The 17,437-nt window shown below is 45.7% G+C and overlaps 1 protein-coding gene across 1 annotated transcript; it reads left to right on the top strand.

Annotated features, from left to right (window-relative positions):
* The first annotated feature begins 532 nt into the window (after window positions 1-532).
* LOC311144133 (inactive rhomboid protein 1) lies at window positions 533-16,564 on the top strand. Its single transcript, XM_084180120.1, has 17 exons — window positions 533-673; window positions 4,693-4,832; window positions 9,115-9,334; window positions 9,581-9,787; window positions 10,472-10,597; window positions 10,860-11,029; window positions 11,297-11,548; window positions 11,671-11,782; window positions 12,052-12,126; window positions 12,286-12,447; window positions 12,683-12,783; window positions 12,924-12,987; window positions 13,088-13,182; window positions 13,530-13,605; window positions 14,226-14,326; window positions 15,020-15,173; window positions 15,426-16,564. The coding sequence occupies exons 1-17, from the start codon at window positions 557-559 to the stop codon at window positions 15,843-15,845; spliced, it is 2,592 nt and encodes an 863-aa protein (XP_084036246.1). The 5' UTR covers window positions 533-556; the 3' UTR covers window positions 15,846-16,564.
* Window positions 16,565-17,437: the final 873 nt, after the last annotated feature.

Below are 17,437 nucleotides of genomic sequence, written 5' to 3'. Positions count from 1 at the left end.
CATGGGAAGGCACAGGGAAAAGACCTAGCAATTTAGGCTCTCCCACGTTGGGCCTAGAAAACAGCAATATATAACGACAAGGTGGGATTATGTTCAATTTAATCTCTGGCATTTAGGGATTAGTCCTTAGATCATAAACTTTCCCACTCCCGCTGCACAAATATTTATTGCTTTGTTAAATGGTTCCGTGTGCTTTTTTCTGGGTAAGAGTAAACAGCTGTGGTCTGGTAATCTTTCCATTTGGCGCTCTCTGCTTTTCTAACTGGTTTTATGATAGCAGGACATACCCTGTCCTGTCACATGGGGTGACTCAAGGCTCATTAGCACCATCTTGTGTAATGACTCTGCAGCACAAGCTATTATTGGGATGCTCTCAGGCTATCATTTACAAATTGTTGATTAGACTTTTAAATGAAACTCCTGAGGGAAGAGGAGGATGAGATTACACTTGTAGGATGGATGGAAATGTATAAATCTCATTTCTCCCTTCATCTCTCTCTCTCTCTCTCTCTCTCTCTCTCCCTGTAGGTGGGAGGCGTGGGGTGGGGTCGGGAGCATGGCTGAACCACGCCGTGAGAGCACCAGCAGCCTGCAGAGGAAAAAGCCTCCATGGCTCAAACTGGACATTCCCACTGCTCAGGTGTCCCTGGATGAGCCACCCACCTTCGTTCAGGTACAGCACACACTCTCTCGACTTCTTTCTCACTCTCTCTCTCTCTCTCTCTCTCTCTCTCTCTCTCTCTCTCTCTCTCTCTCTCTCTCTCTCTCTCTCTCTCGCTTTATCCCTCTCGCTTTCTCTCTCTCTCTCTCTCGCTCTCTCGCTTTCTCTCTCTCTCTCTCTCTCTCTCTCTCTCGCTCTCTCTCTCTCTCTCTCTCTCGCTCGCTCTCGCTCTCTCGCTCTCTCTCTCTCTCTTTCTCTCTCGCTCTCTCGCTCTCTCTTTCGCTCTCTCGCTCTCTCTCTAGTAAACAAAAGTGAAATAAACAATAAAAATTAACAGTAAACATTACTCTCTGAAGTTCCAAAATAATAAATATATTTAAAATATCATATTATGTCTATATACAGTGTTGTAACAATGTGCAAATAGTTAAAGTACAAATGGGAAAATAAATAAACATAAATAAGGGTTGTATTTACAATGGTGTTTGTTCTTCACTGGTTTTCTTGTGGCAACAGGTCACAAATCTTGTTGCTGTGATGGTACACTGTGGTATTTCACCCAGGTCTGCCATGGGAGTTTATCAAAATTGGGTTTGTTTTCTAGTTCTTTGTGGATCTGTGTAATCTGAGGGAAATATGTGTCTCTAATATGGTAATACATTTGGCAGGACGTTAGGAAGTGCAGCTCAGTTTTCACCTCATTTTGTGGGCAGTGTCCACATAGCCTGTCTTCTCTTGAGAGCCAGGTCTGCCTACGGCTGCTTTTCTCAATAGCAAGGCTATGCTCACTGAGTCTGTACATAGTCAAAGCTTTCCTTAAGTTTGGGTCAGTCACAGTGGTCAGGTATTCTGCCACTGTGTACTCTCTGTTTAGGGCCAAATAGAATTGTAGTTTGCTCAGTTTTTTTGTTAATTCTTTCCAATGTGTGAAGTAATTCTCTTTTTGTTTTCTCATGATTTGGTTGGGTCTAAATGTGTTGTTGTCCTGGGGCTCTGTGGGGTCTGTTTGTGTTTGTGAACAGAGCCCCAGGACCAGCTTGCTTAGGGGACTCTTCTCCAAGTTCATCTCTCTGTAGGTGATGGCTTCGTTATGGAAGGTTTGGGAATCGCTTCATTTTAAGTGGTTGTAGAATTAAACAGCTCTTTTCTGGATTTTGATAATTAGCGGGTATTGGCCTAATTCTGCTCTACATGCATTATTTTGTGTTTTTCGTTGTACACAGAGGACATTTTTGCAGAATTCTGCATGCAGAGTCTCAATTTGGTGTTTGTCCCATTTTGTGAATTCTTGGTTGGTGAGCGGACCCCAGACCTCACAACCATAAGGGCAATGGGTTCTATAACTGATTAAAGTATTTTTAGCCAGATCCTAATTGGTATGTCGAATTTTATGTACCTTTTGATGGCATAGAAGGCCCTTCTTGCCTTGTCTCTCAGATCGTTCACAGTTTTTTAGAAGTTACCTGTGGCACTGATGTTTAGGCCGAAGGTATGTATAGTTTTTTGTGTGCTCTAGGGCAACGGTGTCTAGATAGAATTTGTATTTGTGGTCCTGGCAACTGGACCTTTTTTGGAACACCATTATCTTTGTCTTACTGAGATTTACTATCAGGGCCCAGGTCTGACAGAATCTGTGCAGAAGATCTAGGTGCTGCTGTAGGCCCTCCTTGGTTGGTGACAGAAGCAACAGATCATCAGCAAACAGTAGACATTTTACTTCAAATTCTAGTAGGGTGAGGCCGGGTGCTGCAGGCTGTTCTAGTGCCCTTGCCAATTCGTTGATATACAGTGGGGAGAACAAGTATTTGATACACTGCCGATTTTGCTGTTTTTCCTACTTACAAAGCATATAGAGGTCTGTAATTTACAGAGATCATATGTTTCCTGTAGGTCTTGACCAGGTTTGCACACACTGCAGCAGGGATTTTGGCCAACTCCTTCATACAGACCTTCTCCAGATCCTTCAGGTTTCGGGGCTGTCGCTTGGCAATACGGACTTTCAGCTCCCTCCAAAGATTTTCTATTGGTTTCAGGTCTGGAGACTGGCTAGGCCACTCCAGGACGTTGAGATGCTTCTTACGGAGCCACTCCTTAGTTCCCCTGGCTGTGTGTTTTGGGTCGTTGTCATGCTGGAAGACCCAGCCACGACCCATCCTCAATGCTCTTACTGAGGGAAGGAGGTTGTTGGCCAAGATCTCGCGATACATGGCCCCATCCATCCTCCCCTCAATACGGTGCAGTCGTCCTGTCCCCTTTGCAGAAAAGCATCCCCAAAGAATGATGTTTCCACCTCCATGCTTCACGGTTGGGATGGTGTTCTTGGGGTTGTACTCATCCTTCTTCTTCCTCCAAACACGGCGAGTGGAGTTTAGACCAAAAAGCTTTATTTTTGTCTCATCAGACCACATGACCTTCTCCCATTCCTCCTCTGGATGATCCAGATGGTCATTGGCAAACTTCAGACGGGCCTGGACATGCGCTGGCTTGAGCAGGGGGACCTTGCGTGCGCTGCAGGATTTTAATCCATGACGGCGTAGTGTGTTACTAATGGTTTTCTTTGAGACTGTGGTCCCAGCTCTCTTCAGGTCATTGACCAGGTCCTGCCGTGTAGTTCTGGGCTGATCCCTCACCTTCCTCATGATCATTGATGCCCCACGAGGTGAGATCTTGCATGGAGCCCCAGACCGAGGGTGATTGACCGTCATCTTGAACTTCTTCCATTTTCTAATAATTGCGCCAAACAGTTGTTGCCTTCTCACCAAGCTGCTTGGCTATTGTCCTGTAGCCCATCCCAGCCTTGTGCAGGTCTACAATTTTATCCCTGATGTCCTTACACAGCTCTCTGGTCTTGGCCATTGTGGAGAGGTTGGAGTCTGTTTGATTGAGTGTGTGGACAGGTGTCTTTTATACAGGTAACGAGTTCAAACAGATGCAGTTAATACAGGTAATGAGTGGAGAACAGGAGGGCTTCTTAAAGAAAAACTAACAGGTCTGTGAGAGCCGGTGATCAAATACTTATGTCATGCAATAAAATGCAAATGAATTACTTAAAAATCATACAATGTGATTTTCTGGATTTTTTTTCTGGATTTTTTTAGATTCCGTCTCTCACAGTTGAAGTGTACCTATGATAAAAATTACAGACCTCTACATGCTTTGTAAGTAGGAAAACCTGCAAAATCGGCAGTGTATCAAATACTTGTTCTCCCCACTGTATATGATGAAGAGGGTGGGGCTTAATCTGCATCCCTGTCTCACCTCACTGCCATGTGGAAATAAATGTGTGTGTTTTTTGCCCATTTTAACCCACACTTGATGTTTGTGTACATGGATTTTATAATGTCGTATGTTTTTCCCCCAACACTACTTTCCATAAATTTGTATAGCAGGCCCTCATACCAAATTGAGTCAAAAGCTTTTTTGAAATCAACAAAGCATGAAGAAGACTTTGTCTTTGTTTTGGTTTGTTTATTTGTCAATTACTTCCCACACTACTTTCCTTCCATCTATAGCATTTCTTTAATATTATTCAGTTCATTTGGCTTTGATGCCTCATGATTGAGGCTCTGTTCAAGTAGACTGTGATTTTGCTGTGGTCTGATAGGGGTGTCAGTGGGCTGACTGTGAACGCTCTGAGAGACTCTGGGTTGAGGTCAGTGATAAAGTAGTCTACAGTACTACTGCCAAGAGATGAGCTATAGGTGTACCTACCATAGGAGTCCCCTCGAAGCCTACCATTGACTCTCTCTCTCTCTCTCTCTCTCTCTCTCTCTCTCTCTCTCTCTCTCTCTCTCTCTCTCTCTCTCTCTCTCTCTCTCTTGCCTTTTCTTGTGTCCCACACTACTTCTCTGGGTCTCTGTCTTCATTCATCTCCCTGCTTTCTCATTGTCTCTCACACAGTGTTGTGTTGTGCTCTGTTGTAACTGTATGTGAATCTCTGCATGCAATATGGCTCTCATTGTGTGAACTTAATCTCTGTCTCTTTCCATGGGTCTCCCCTCCCCCCCCCCCCCCCCCCCCCCCCGCTGCAGCCGGTGAAGCGCCAGGGTTTCCTCCGCAGTATCAGCATGCCAGTGGAGCCCTCCCACCTCCGGTCCCCGCCTCGCGACCTCTTTGATCCCCGCCGGCCACCCCTGCTACGCCAGTCCTCCATCACACAGACCATCAAGAGGTAAGGGGAACATATCAACGCTCTGGAGCTACTGAAGGACATCTTGATTGGTTAGATCATGGTTGTGACACGGAATCATATGACCTCCATGTGATTTGGTTACCTTTGGTGTTGAGCAGTGGGCCCACTGTAAATATTTGATTATGAACTCAGTTTTACGATTTGTCATGATGGTGTGAAATAAGCATGTTTTTCCAGATCTGTAAATCATGTATGGCATGTTTTTGTCCAGTTCGTGTTACTGTAGGCTACTTGTGTGATGCCAGTAACAAGGCATGAGACCATGATGTCTGTTCCTCTGCCTGATTGCCCACCCACTTCAGTTTGGCGGTTTGATTGCATATAGATTTTTACCAGACATGTGGATTTTGTCTGCAATTTGTCTGGAGGACAGTGGATATTTGACAGGACAGACTGATATTTATAGGCGTTTGTTTGTGGTATGTTTTATCATAGTGCCTGTCTGGGTCTGCAGATGGGCTCATATTACAGTGTATAAAACTTGAAGTAACTGTGTGGCTGTGATTGTGTGCATTGATTCTTCACAATCTGAATGAATGAGTTGGAAAACCCTCTGCATGCCTGATTCTTTGTCTGGTTAGTGTGTATGATTCTAATGCATGTTCTAACTTTATTTCCCTTTACAATTTCAATGCTTGAAAATCTTTACTCCTTTTGCACTATGGCTGCCTTTATTGCTTTTCTAGATGCTGTTTCTTGCTCACCACCTCTTCTTTTCTTCTTTCCTTCTCTTTCTTGCCCTGCCCTGTCCTCCTCCACCTCCCACCCTCCTCCTCTCACCTTCCTACCCTCTCTCCCCGCCCCCTGCCCCCTGCCCGTCTCCAGCAGCAGGAGGGTTCACTTTGAGCGGATTAGCACGGTGCCCGTTAAGGGTCAGCGGGCATCTCGCCGCGGCCCCAGGAAGCATCACTCTCTCTCCAGAACCCTGCTCAGGTACTGCAGGCCAGATGTCAGGGGTCAGAGGTCAGACTGGGCCTACAGTACTTCCTGTATGATGACATTACAGTAACATACAGTATGTAACAGTTTACCACAGCAACCATGGGGAGCCAGAACATCTTGTGATGGATAACATATTGACACAGGTTTAGCTAAGTGTTTACCCCCCCCCCCAATGTTTGTGTCCTAGGTTATGTTGGTGGGGGCTCAGATCTGGAGAGTACAAACAGTATGAAGTTCAGAACAGAGAGAATTATCAAGAGAGTGCTGTAAGATAGAATACTGTATCAGGCATAAAGACACAGACAGCTTGAAGGAACTGAATGAACTCTCTTCCATTGCCTATAGCTATAAGCCTCTCTTCAGGGGTGCTATTGTTTTCTCTCTCTCCTGTGCTATGACTGGTGTTGTTATATGACTCACCTCATTGACACATCTGACTCTTAGTTAGTCATAATAAAGGGGCCCAACACGGGGACCTGCCATTTTCCTGGAATACACAACAACCACCACATTCCATTGTGGTCAGACCAAAGACTAAGCGGCAATAATGACGCCTTAGATTTATGAATCTCTGTGTGAGTTAGGGACCACTGATTTGATGTTACAGTCACTAAAAGACCATCATTGCATTTGACTGAGTCTTAAAATAACCTGAGCTGCTCTTTAAACTAAGCCATTCTGGTTAGTTTGTGTATAGCGGTAGGGTTGGGTTAGCGTGGCCTTCTGTAGCAACTGATTAGATTAGACTGGCAGAGGCAGAGAACATTGTATTGTGATCCTTATTGAATGTACAGGTTATATGATTCAATAGAAAACAACAGCTCACGGAAGAAAGGAGGCAGAGACAGAGATAGAGACAGGCAGAGACAGGGAGAGAGAGAGAGAGGTAGAGAGAGACAGAGGTAGAGAGACATAGGTAGAGAGACAGAGGTAGAGAGACAGAGGTAGAGAGACAGAGGTAGAGAGACAGAGGTAGAGAGACAGAGAGAGAGAGAGAGAGAGAGAAGAGAGAGAGAGAGAGAGAGAGAGAGAGAGAGAGAGAGGTAGAGAGATACAGAGAAATAGAGAGAGGTAGAGAGAGAGCGCAAGAGAGAGGCAGAGGTAGAGAGAGAGAGAGGGGCAGAGAGAGAGAGAGAGAGAGAGAGAGAGAGAGAGAGAGAGAGACATAGGTAGAGAGAGAGAGAGAGACATAGGTAGAGAGAGAGAGACTTAGGGAGAGGGAGAGGGGGGCAGAGGTAGAGAGAGGGCAGAGAGAGAGAGACAGAGGTACTGTAGAGAGAGAGAGAGAGAGAGAGAGAGAGAGAGAGAGAGAGAGGGAGAGAGAGAGGGGCAGAGGTAGAGAGGGAGAGGGGCAGAGGTAGAGAGAGAATGGGGCAGAGGTAGAGAGAGAGAGGGGCAGAGGTAGAGAGAGAATGGGGCAGAGGTAGAGAGAGAGAGGGGCAGAGGTAGAGAGAGAGAGGTAGAGGCAGAGAGGTGCTCCAGATGTTCCATCAGGCAGAGGTCTATTTATAGCCTCAGAGGTCACGGATGGCAGGCAGGCTGGCACGCTCTGATGACACGCCACGACCTGGAGGACAGGGCAGCTGGTCTGGAATGCCAGAAATTCAATCATGTCACTGACACACTGATAGAGATAGTACATCCATCCACAGGGTACAGCCATCCACAACCCAGAGGAACACAGGACACAGTATTTCAAATGATCTGTCCATATTACCCAGAATAATCCTTCACATGCAACAGGTACAGTAAGAGTTTAGTGGGCTATAATAACTATTGCTAGGAAGTAGGGCTGGGAATTGCCAGGGACCTCATGATACGATATTATCATGCACTTTTATTTCCATGACTGATCAAAACTATTTTTCTCATGGCTCTCTCTTGTCCCTCTGCAGAAGACATATTGTGAGCAATATGTTTGGAACATCAACCACAATAAAATCACAGTATCGAATTGCAATACATGTCATGTCATGGAGCAGGCAGGCTCTGTGAGAAGTGTTCAAGACTTCAGGATAGGGAACATTCCCAAACACACCCTCTAGCAGGTAATTAACTAGTTTAGAGACACAGACAACTCAACTTCCTCAGTGGGATAGTTCCACTTCCAGCCCTGGGGCTGAAGCTGTGAATACAGTATGTTGCTGATTTACATTTAAGTTATTTAGCAGACGCTTGTATCTAGAGCAACTGCATAAATTTGTTATACTTTTTTTGTACTTGTCCCCCATGGGAATCGAACCCACAACCCTGGCACTGCAAGCACCATGCTCTACCAACTGAGCTACAAACTGTAGTCTATGGTTCAGTTCTCTTTAAACATCCACTACAAACTTGAAATCACCTGAAATCATTTCAAATCAACTCCATATTAGGTTTGATTTGGCCATTAAAAAAAACATGCTCACATGCTCCATCACTTCCATTGATCGTTAATTGTGGTGGCTAAAGTTAGCTGAAGTTTGTAGTGGATGTTTAAAGTGAACTGAACCATAGATTACAGTTTCTCCTGGCCCATAAACTACTTTCAGCGCAAGGAACCATCTAACATCAAGTTGTAAAATAGTGAACTACTCCTTTAACAGGGTCACTTTGTAATAGAATGGTCCATTCCAAAAATCTCTTTATTCTAAAGTTAGTCATCTTAAGTATGGAGGAAATTGACTGATTTTGTTGGTGGCTTCCGGCAACAGAATGCCTCCAGCATGCTTTGAGAGTGGAGGAAGTTCAGTCTTTACATTGATTCAAATGTTTATGACTTTATTACTGTGCTGTAATGCTGCAAAGGCAGGGCAAGTTATACAATATACACCAGACCCCTGAGAGAGTGGTTGGCTGTGTGTGTGTGTGTGTGTGTGTGTGTGTGTGTGTGTGTGTGTGTGTGTGTGTGTGTGTGTGTGTGTGTGTGCGTGTGTGCGTGTGCGTGTGCGTGTGTGCACGCGTGCGCGCGTGCCTGGACTGGAACATGTCCGGGCTTATTCCCTCTCTCTGTGCCTGATGGCCTATTACTAGTACAGTCGAGGGCAATTAGTCATTTTTTCCTTTCTTGGGAAGTGTGGCGTTATCAGTCCATTGCATGTTTGCCCACCCACTCTTCCAAACAGGGCTTTGAGGAGCGACATCTATCAACAGCTCCATATCTCACAGGCCATTTACTGACGCACTCTTTGCTAGATAGCTGGAGTTAATAGACTCCCTCTATGAGAGAATTCCTGCGGAACTAGGTGATCCGACTGAGAGAGTTCTGTGGGTGGGTTGGGGTTCGTGAGATGAGATGTGTGCTGCCTGCGGACTGAGTGGCTGGTGTTTGTGGTGTCAGGGGCACAGCGGACTGGTTCGGGGTCAGTAAGGACGGCGATGCCACCCAGAAATGGCAGAGGAAGAGTCTGCGCCACTGCAGCCTGCGATACGGCCGTCTGAAGCCCCAGGTGATCAGGGAGATGGACCTGTCCAGTCAGGACAACATCTCTCTGACCAGCACCGAGACGCCCCCGCCCCTCTACGTGCCCTCCTCAGCACATGCCTTTGGCATGCAGAAGGTATGGTACCTCTGCCATCTATATATTTGGTCTTTATGCCTATAGTATTTTAGCACCTCAGTGAGGGTTTCATTGTAGATCTTGATAATATATTTTTTGATGTATCGATATTTATCTTTCATCTCCACAGTATTTTTTCAATTATAATCTAGGTAGATTATTCGAACATAATCTAGAGTTTCACAATATCAACTCATTCCTAGCTAGCCCGTTCTTAACCCTGCTGCATGTCTCTGTCATCTTCAGATCGTGGACCCGTTGGCGCGGGGGCGTGCGTTCCGTATGGTGGAGGAGGTGGACGGGTACAGTGTGCCCCAGACCCCCATCACCCCCGGCGCCGCCTCCCTCTGCTCCTTCACCTCCTCCCGCTCAGGCCTCAACCGGCTGCCGCGACGACGCAAGAGGGAGTCCGTCGCCAAGATGAGCTTCAGGGCAGCAGCAGCTCTGGTTAAGGTGAGCTTGCTGTGTGACAAGACATTCTATTGAAGTGATTTATTCTTTTAGAGACTGTCAACTGCTAAAGCCCTCTACTATACTGTACACACAGATCCAAACCATACCCACCCAGTACCACTATGACCAAACTCTTCCCTTAATCGATAAGGTACCCTCCAATCAGTGAAACAGCATGGCCTGATCAGTTGTGTGGAATCAGTCAGCCCCCAGCGTTCTAAAACAACACTGTGTTCCATCAGGGCTGATTCATTTATTTTCAAAAGGACACAGTCTGTTATCTCTGTGCTGTGTCATTCAGTGTTGAGGAAGAGCACAATATGTGCTGCATGTACAAGAGCAGCAATGCTGTGCTTAGAACTACTGTTATGAAAGAGCTTACCATTTTGGAAGTGCAAGAGTGACATGGAGGTATGAACAAACATGGGTACTCAAGCTGTGATATGCCTACAATGCATGTGTTATAATTATGAGGTACTGTCACCAACAATTCTGACATGCAAGAATACACTCGGCTCAATGTTAGAGTGTGTGTGTGTGTGTGTGTGTGTGTGTGTGTGTGCACCGTTTGCTTGCTGTATGTCACTAGACAAAACACTACAACCTGCTGTGCTATGTGACAGCTTATACTGTGTGTGTGTGTGTGTGTGTGTGTGTGTGTGTGTGTGTGTGTGTGCGTCTCAGGGGCGCTCCCTGCGGGAAAACACCACCCTGCGGCGGACCCAGAGGCGCAGCTTCACCCCTGCCAGCTTCATGGAGGAGGACGTGGTGGACTTACCTGATGAGCTGGACACATCCTTCTTCGCCAGAGTAAGGACACGTCCTCATCTACTCTGTCTGTAGTTAGAAACTAATCTCAAGCCTCCATCTAAAAGAGGACATACAGCACCCCCTGGAGGTCTCTAACAGAGTTGCAGTCTAGGATAAAGTCTAATGGCCTGTGATTGGCCGACCAGCTGGTGTGTGTTTTCATTATGGCCTTGTGTGAGCTGACCAGGGAAATCTCATGTGTCTAGTTTCCACCCACTACTGTTCTCTGACCTGTCCTACCCCCTCCTAATCCCTCCCCCAGGACTGTCTGATGCAGGAGGAGTTGTCCACATACGCTGACGAGGTGTTTGAGTCTCCGTCGGAGGCGGCTATGATGGATGTGGTGCAGGAGGAGGGCAGTAAGCTGGACGAGACGGAGCTGACCGGCAGTGCTCTGGACAAGACTGAACTGGAGAGGAGCCACCTCATGCTGTGAGTCAGGCACACTCATCATGACAACAAGTACACAGAAACAACAGATCTGAAATGACTAGAGTATCTTTGGTTTCCTGTTGCCAGTATCCAATAGTTCATTATACAATACCAGAGCATCTCAGTGAACCATTCAGTTGTGTTGACACAGTGTTTGGTTTAAAGAGAACCCACACACTCCCCACTGGTGGTTCAGTGATGGGTTCCTCTTTAATTTGTCATCACTGACGTTACCCCTCCTCCTCTCTGTCTCCCCTCCCCTCCCAGGCCTCTAGAGCGAGGGTGGCGTAAGGCCAAAGAGGGAACCCCGGGACCGCCCAAGGTGCCCTTGCGGCAGGAGGTGGTGAGTGTGAATGGACAGCGGCGGGGGCAGCGCATCGTTGTGCCCGTCAAGAAGTTGTTCGCTCGGGAGAAGAGGCCCTACGGGCTGGGCATGGTGGGAAAGCTCACCAACCGCACCTACCGCAAGCGCATCGACAGCTATGTTAAGAGGCAGATAGAGGACATGGATGACCATAGGTAATGCTCTCCAAGACCATGCTGAGGCTCAATGTGTCCAATATATGAGATCATTGGTGTAGTGTAGAGCACCTCTGTGTTAAAACCGTTGTTTACTAATATGGACATTGTGTTTCCATCAGGCCTTTCTTTACATACTGGATCACTGTTGTCCACTTGCTGATCACCATCCTGGCTGTCTGCATCTATGGCATCGCCCCCGTGGGCTTCTCCCAGCACGAGACGGTTGATTCTGTGAGTTCCACCTCACTTCCCTAGTCAAATCAAAGTTTATTGGTTGTGTACACAGTTTAGCAGGTGTTATAGTGGGTGCAGTGAAATGCTTGTGTTACTAGCTCCTAACAGTGCAGTAAAATGTCAAACAAATAATCAAAAACTAAAATCAAGAAATGTCCGAACAAATCATTACAGCTTTACAATGATCTTACAGTCGTTAGCCTATTATGACCTTCTATTCCATCATTCCAGGATCAACTTTAAATATGAAATGTTTTCCTCCCCAGGTTCTAAGAAACAAAGGTGTATATGAAAATGTCAAGTTTGTACAACAAGAGAACTTCTGGGTGGGGCCCAGTTCGGTAAGCACATTCACATTGCACCCATATTCCATGACCAGATACTGTATGTCCAATCCATTCAGTTTGACAGGTACTTATGTGAACTAGGCCTGATAAAGTGATGGTGTTTTACGTGTCTATTCCTCACTGTCTGCATGCCGTCTGTCTCTCCCTCGTTAGGAGGCTCTGATCCACCTGGGGGCCAAGTTCTCTCCCTGCATGCGTCAGGACCAGCAGGTGCACGACCTGATCCGGGACAAGAGAGACATAGAGAGACACTCTGCCTGCTGTGTACGCAACGACCGCTCCGGCTGTCTACAGACCTCAGAGGAGGAGTGTTCGGTGAGTCGTGAGTCTCTGAGCTGACCTATTCTCTCTCTTTGTCTCTCTCTATCTCACTCTCTCTACCTCACTCTCTCTCACTCACTCTCTCTACCTCACTCTCTCTACCTCACTCTCTCTCTCTACCTCACTCTCTCTCACTCACTCTCTCTACCTCACTATTTTCTACTCTACCTCCATGAGAGACTTAGTCAGGGGTCAATATTTTTTCCTTTACATCTTTGTTTTGTCTCAGAGTACTCTGGCCGTGTGGGTGAAGTGGCCGTGGCATCCCAGCACCCCTCAGCTGGAGGGCAAAGACAGGCAGTACGGCTCAGTGTGCCATCAGGACCCCAGGTGAGAGAACCACGCTTACATTCAGCAGTATGCCGTCACACTCCTAATGCTACTGTAGTTACATTGTGTGTTTATTGGGACCACTGACAGTACTGTGTATCCATACTAATATTTCATTAATATTTTTCTCGCCACAACAGGATCTGTCTAGAGCCTGCATCAGTGGCACCGCATGAATGGCTTGATGACATCACCAAGTGGCCAGTGAGTATTGTGGACCCTATTGGTCAGGATGACAGGGTGAGAGGTCAGAGGACCTGTCAATCATTCAGTGTCTAACTGTTTCCTCTGGCTGTGTTTTTAGGTTTGCACCAGGTACAACACAGGGAACCACACCAACCTGCCTCACATAGACTGCACCATCACAGGCCGGCCCTGCTGCATCGGCACAAAAGGGAGGTGAGGAGAACCTACATACAAAACCAAACATGCATACATTCATACCAGACACACACACACATTCCTATGAGTCTATTTACTATTGACACTGGTGGTGATTTGCCTATGTCTGTGGTACATGTAGTTGGTAGATGGATGCTTAAACAATGCAGGGGCTGCATCTCAATAATCTAAATTGACTTCCTCTCCCCTCTTGCGTTCATCTGCACTGATCTGGTAAAGCAGCAATATGTAAGCAATGTAGTGGTCACCATGTGTCTTGTTCATGACCTATCAGTGCACATGAAGAGGAGGAGTCAAGAGAGTGTGTGGTCATGAGGTCATGCTGTGGTTCTCCTGTTCCTCAGGTGTGAGATCACGTCCAGGGAGTATTGTGACTTCATGAAGGGCTACTTCCACGAGGAGGCTACTCTATGCTCCCAAGTAAGTAAGCATCTCTCTACTTCTACCTCCATCTGACTATTGCATTGCATTAGTATATTGCCAAGTCATCTTTAGTGGCTAGCTAGAATGATGGATACGATATCCCCAGTCCTGACCCCTTCATAACCCAGACCATAACCCCGGCCCGTTCCAACTAGGTTAACGAGACAGGATGAGTCAGAGGCAGCCGTTGAGGAGCAGAGGAAGGTCTAAGCTGTGAGATTAGATAGTGTTGAATCACCATAAAGGGTGCCATGCAATTCCCTACTGAGTAGACAAATTGTCCTCACAGTAATCCCCTCTGCTCTGAGGTACAGAATATAGAGGGCCAAATAAATATATTCAGACAGAATGTTCTTCATTATAAATATGATGTATTCATTCCACAATAAGTGTCAAATGAAAATGCCATCCTCTACCACTAATACGTGCAGTGGCATGTTTATCTTAGAATAGCATGACAGTAAAAAAAAGTTATTGTAAATCCAGTGGGTATCAATTATGCTATTGTGTGTGTGTGTGTGTGTGTGTGTGTGTGTGTGGGTGTGTAACAGAGACAAAGAGAGAGAGGGAGAGAGAGATGGTGTCCTGTATTTGATGTATTCTACCTCCTCCCCCAGGTTCACTGCATGGATGATGTGTGTGGCCTGCTGCCTTTCCTTAACCCAGAGATCCCAGATCAGTTCTACAGACTGTGGCTCTCTCTCTTCCTGCATGCTGGGTAAGTGGCTGCCTGCCCCTGCCATTTCATCACAAATCCTCTGTCCATCTTAGCAGCATTTAATACATTTGACTGGTACTGTACTGTTAGCCATCCCTGGAGCAGTTGCATTACGATGATGCAGAAGGGTGACCAACAATTCCAAACGCTCCATTGGGTGACCAATTATGTGTCCTCTCACTGATCCATTATGTTCCATGTACACTTTCTCCAATAACTCCTTCAGTCAGAATGTCAGTGGTTCCACAGCGCAGATGTCATGAGCCTATTAGTAGAATGAGCTGAGTGTACAGTACCGTACCACTCTGAGGAGGGAGCAGAGTAGCAGTCCTCCTTCATCTCTCTGCTGCCTCTTATCTGTCTCCTCTGCTCTCCTCTCTCTCCTCTCCGGGGTAATTAAAGGAAGTGGCCTCTCTGCAGGCAGCAGCCCTCATTAGGCTTGAGGAGATAGACAGACAGCAGAGCAATGATGGATAACCTAGAGATCCCTGGTTGGCTGGCTGTGGAGGTGCCTTCTCAAAGCAGGTGGATTAGCTGGATCCCTCCATCACATGACGAGGACATACTCTTACATTCACGCGCAAACGCGCATACATGCTGTACGATCCTTCACTGCATGGTGTAACGTGTCTTTCTGTCCCCATGTAGGATCCTTCACTGCTTGGTGTAACGTGTCTTTCTGTCCCCCTGTAGGATCCTTCACTGCATGGTGTCAGTGTGCTTCCAGATGACCATCCTGAGAGATCTGGAGAAGCTGGCAGGCTGGCTGAGGATCTCCATCATATACATCCTGTCTGGCATCACTGGCAACCTGGCCAGCGCCATCTTCCTGCCCTACAGAGCAGAGGTACTCAATAAACCCCTATAACACACATTAACACACACACCTCAATATGTAGGGTTCAATTTGGACAGATCAGATCAGATGAGTGGTAATAGTGTCGGATGAGACAAACAAGATGTGTGATTCAGACTTTGGGGGTGATTTTTCATTGTTTTGTGCAGCTCATAGAATGTGTCTAATATAGGTGCTGAGTATTTCTATGTTGACCTTTTCCTCTGACTGACCGGTCCCTCTCTCTCCCACTCCCTCCATCAGGTGGGTCCGGCGGGCTCCCAGTTTGGCATCCTGGCCTGCCTGTTTGTGGAGCTGTTCCAGAGCTGGCAGATCCTGGCCCAGCCATGGCGGGCCTTCATCAAGCTGCTGTGTGTTGTGCTCTTCCTCTTCGCCTTCGGCCTGCTGCCCTGGATCGACAACTTTGCCCACATCTTTGGATTCATCTCTGGCTTCTTCTTGTCCTTCGCCTTCCTGCCCTACATCAGCTTCGGACGCATGGACATGTACCGCAAGCGGTTGCAGATCATCGTCTTCCTGGTGGTGTTCTTGGGGCTGTTCGCCGGCCTCGTGGTGCTTTTCTATGTCTACCCCATCAAGTGTGACTGGTGTGAGCTGCTCACCTGCATCCCCTTCACAGACAAGTTCTGTGAGAAGTACGACCTCAACGCCCACCTCCACTAAGGAGTGGGAAGGTAGTGCCGGAGGAGGGCCATCAGGTCAAGAGGGATCGATTGGCAGGTGTTATCAACCAATCCTTGTATCTGTTCTGCCCTATAGTGTGGCTAAGGAGGAGGGCCCTGTGTGGAACTCCCTCTCCTCTGGCTCTGTGAACTGAACTCTGATGACAATATGCTTGTGTTTTTTACATGGTCTGTCTGTATGAATAAGTAGGAATGCCACTGCACTCGTCATGAGTACTTGCATTAATCACATTCTTTTCACCCCCCCATACACACCATTTTCTCTCCTCCACTGACCAAGGAGAGAAGGGATGGTCTAACCCCTTATCTAAGCCCCTCCCACATCTCTCTCTCTCTTCACGTATAATGCAGGGTTTGGAGGAGTCATCACTGGTACAATAGACAGAAGGAAATATTTCTGTATTTTTTCAATTTGTTCTTTATTTTTATTTTTATGTTTTTAACACTCACAATCCAGGAGTAGGTTTTGTTAATATTCAGGCAACCTCTCAAAACAACCAGGGACAAACAAATCAGATATTAATACCTTTGGTGCCTTGCTGATAAATGTACCAACTACTGCCATATTTTTGTTACAATACGCTGAGCACTCGAATACTATCCTTTTATTTGTTTATTGCTTCTTAAGAAGTAATGATTGATTGAAACAAGGTAGTGTTTTAGCTACCTATCTACTCATATGTAACTGAATACAACAGTAAAAAAGAAAAAAAAGAAATCCATCAGTGAAGTCTGTCTGATTTTCTCTCATCATCAGTGTGTTTTAAGTGTATGGATCCAAGATGACACCTATGGTGATCAATACGGCCCTTTACTTTCAGACATGAACATTAGTTACCGTTCGCTAACAATCAGCTTTGTTGAAGGCACCATTGTTTTCATGGTGTATGTCAATGTTAAAGGGAGTATCTCTTTATTGCCTTAGGACATCATAGTGTTAATAAGAGATGACACAGTCACATACAAAAGGATAAGCAACAGCCTAAGTGTTCAACACACCAGAGGACTCATAGGGTTTACAAAAATAAAATAATATTTACATCACACTCAGAGAACTCTAATAATAGTAGTATCTCAATAACAGTATCTCAATAACAATAGTAGTATTAGTAGTATTAGTATCTCAATAGCAATAGTAGTATTAGTATCTTAATAACAATAGTACTATTAGTATCTCAATAACAATAGTAGTATTAGTATCTCAATAACAATAGTACTATTTGTATCTCAATAACAATAGTAGTATTAGTATCTCAATAACAATAGTAGCGTTAGTATTAGTATCTCAATAACAATAGTAGTATTAATAATAATGAAGACCTCAAACAAGAATAGTACTACAAAGTGTGGTTTGTGGCAAGGAACATTTACTTTAAATACTCTCAAAATTAAGCATAATAAAAATAAAGAATATTGGGAATGCAAAATTAATACTTTGATAATTCAATGACATATACATAAAGTATGCAGAAACTTGACATTGCATCTCAAACATATTCTGATTTTGTTTTTTATCACTAACAGCATTTTTTTTGCTTTTTTTATTTGCTTTCTATTGCTGTTTTGTAAGAA

This window comes from Coregonus lavaretus, assembly GCF_964263955.1.
Source record: "Coregonus lavaretus genome assembly, chromosome: 2".
NCBI classification, from domain to species: Eukaryota; Metazoa; Chordata; class Actinopteri; order Salmoniformes; family Salmonidae; genus Coregonus; species Coregonus lavaretus.
The sequence above is the reverse complement of the archived record's forward strand: the minus strand, read 5'-3'. Positions and strand labels throughout refer to the sequence as shown.

What these genes read in the sequence shown, in the direction of transcription:
- LOC311144133 (XM_084180120.1), top strand. Translation starts at nt 557, where the DNA reads ATGGCTGAACCACGCCGTGAGAGCACCAGCAGCCTGCAGAGGAAAAAG. An exon ending in TCTGGGTGGGGCCCAGTTCG is followed by an intron (nt 12,127 to 12,285) that starts GTAAGCACATTC and finishes CTCCCTCGTTAG; the next exon opens with GAGGCTCTGATCCACCTGGG. An exon ending in ATGACATCACCAAGTGGCCA is followed by an intron (nt 12,988 to 13,087) that starts GTGAGTATTGTG and finishes CTGTGTTTTTAG; the next exon opens with GTTTGCACCAGGTACAACAC.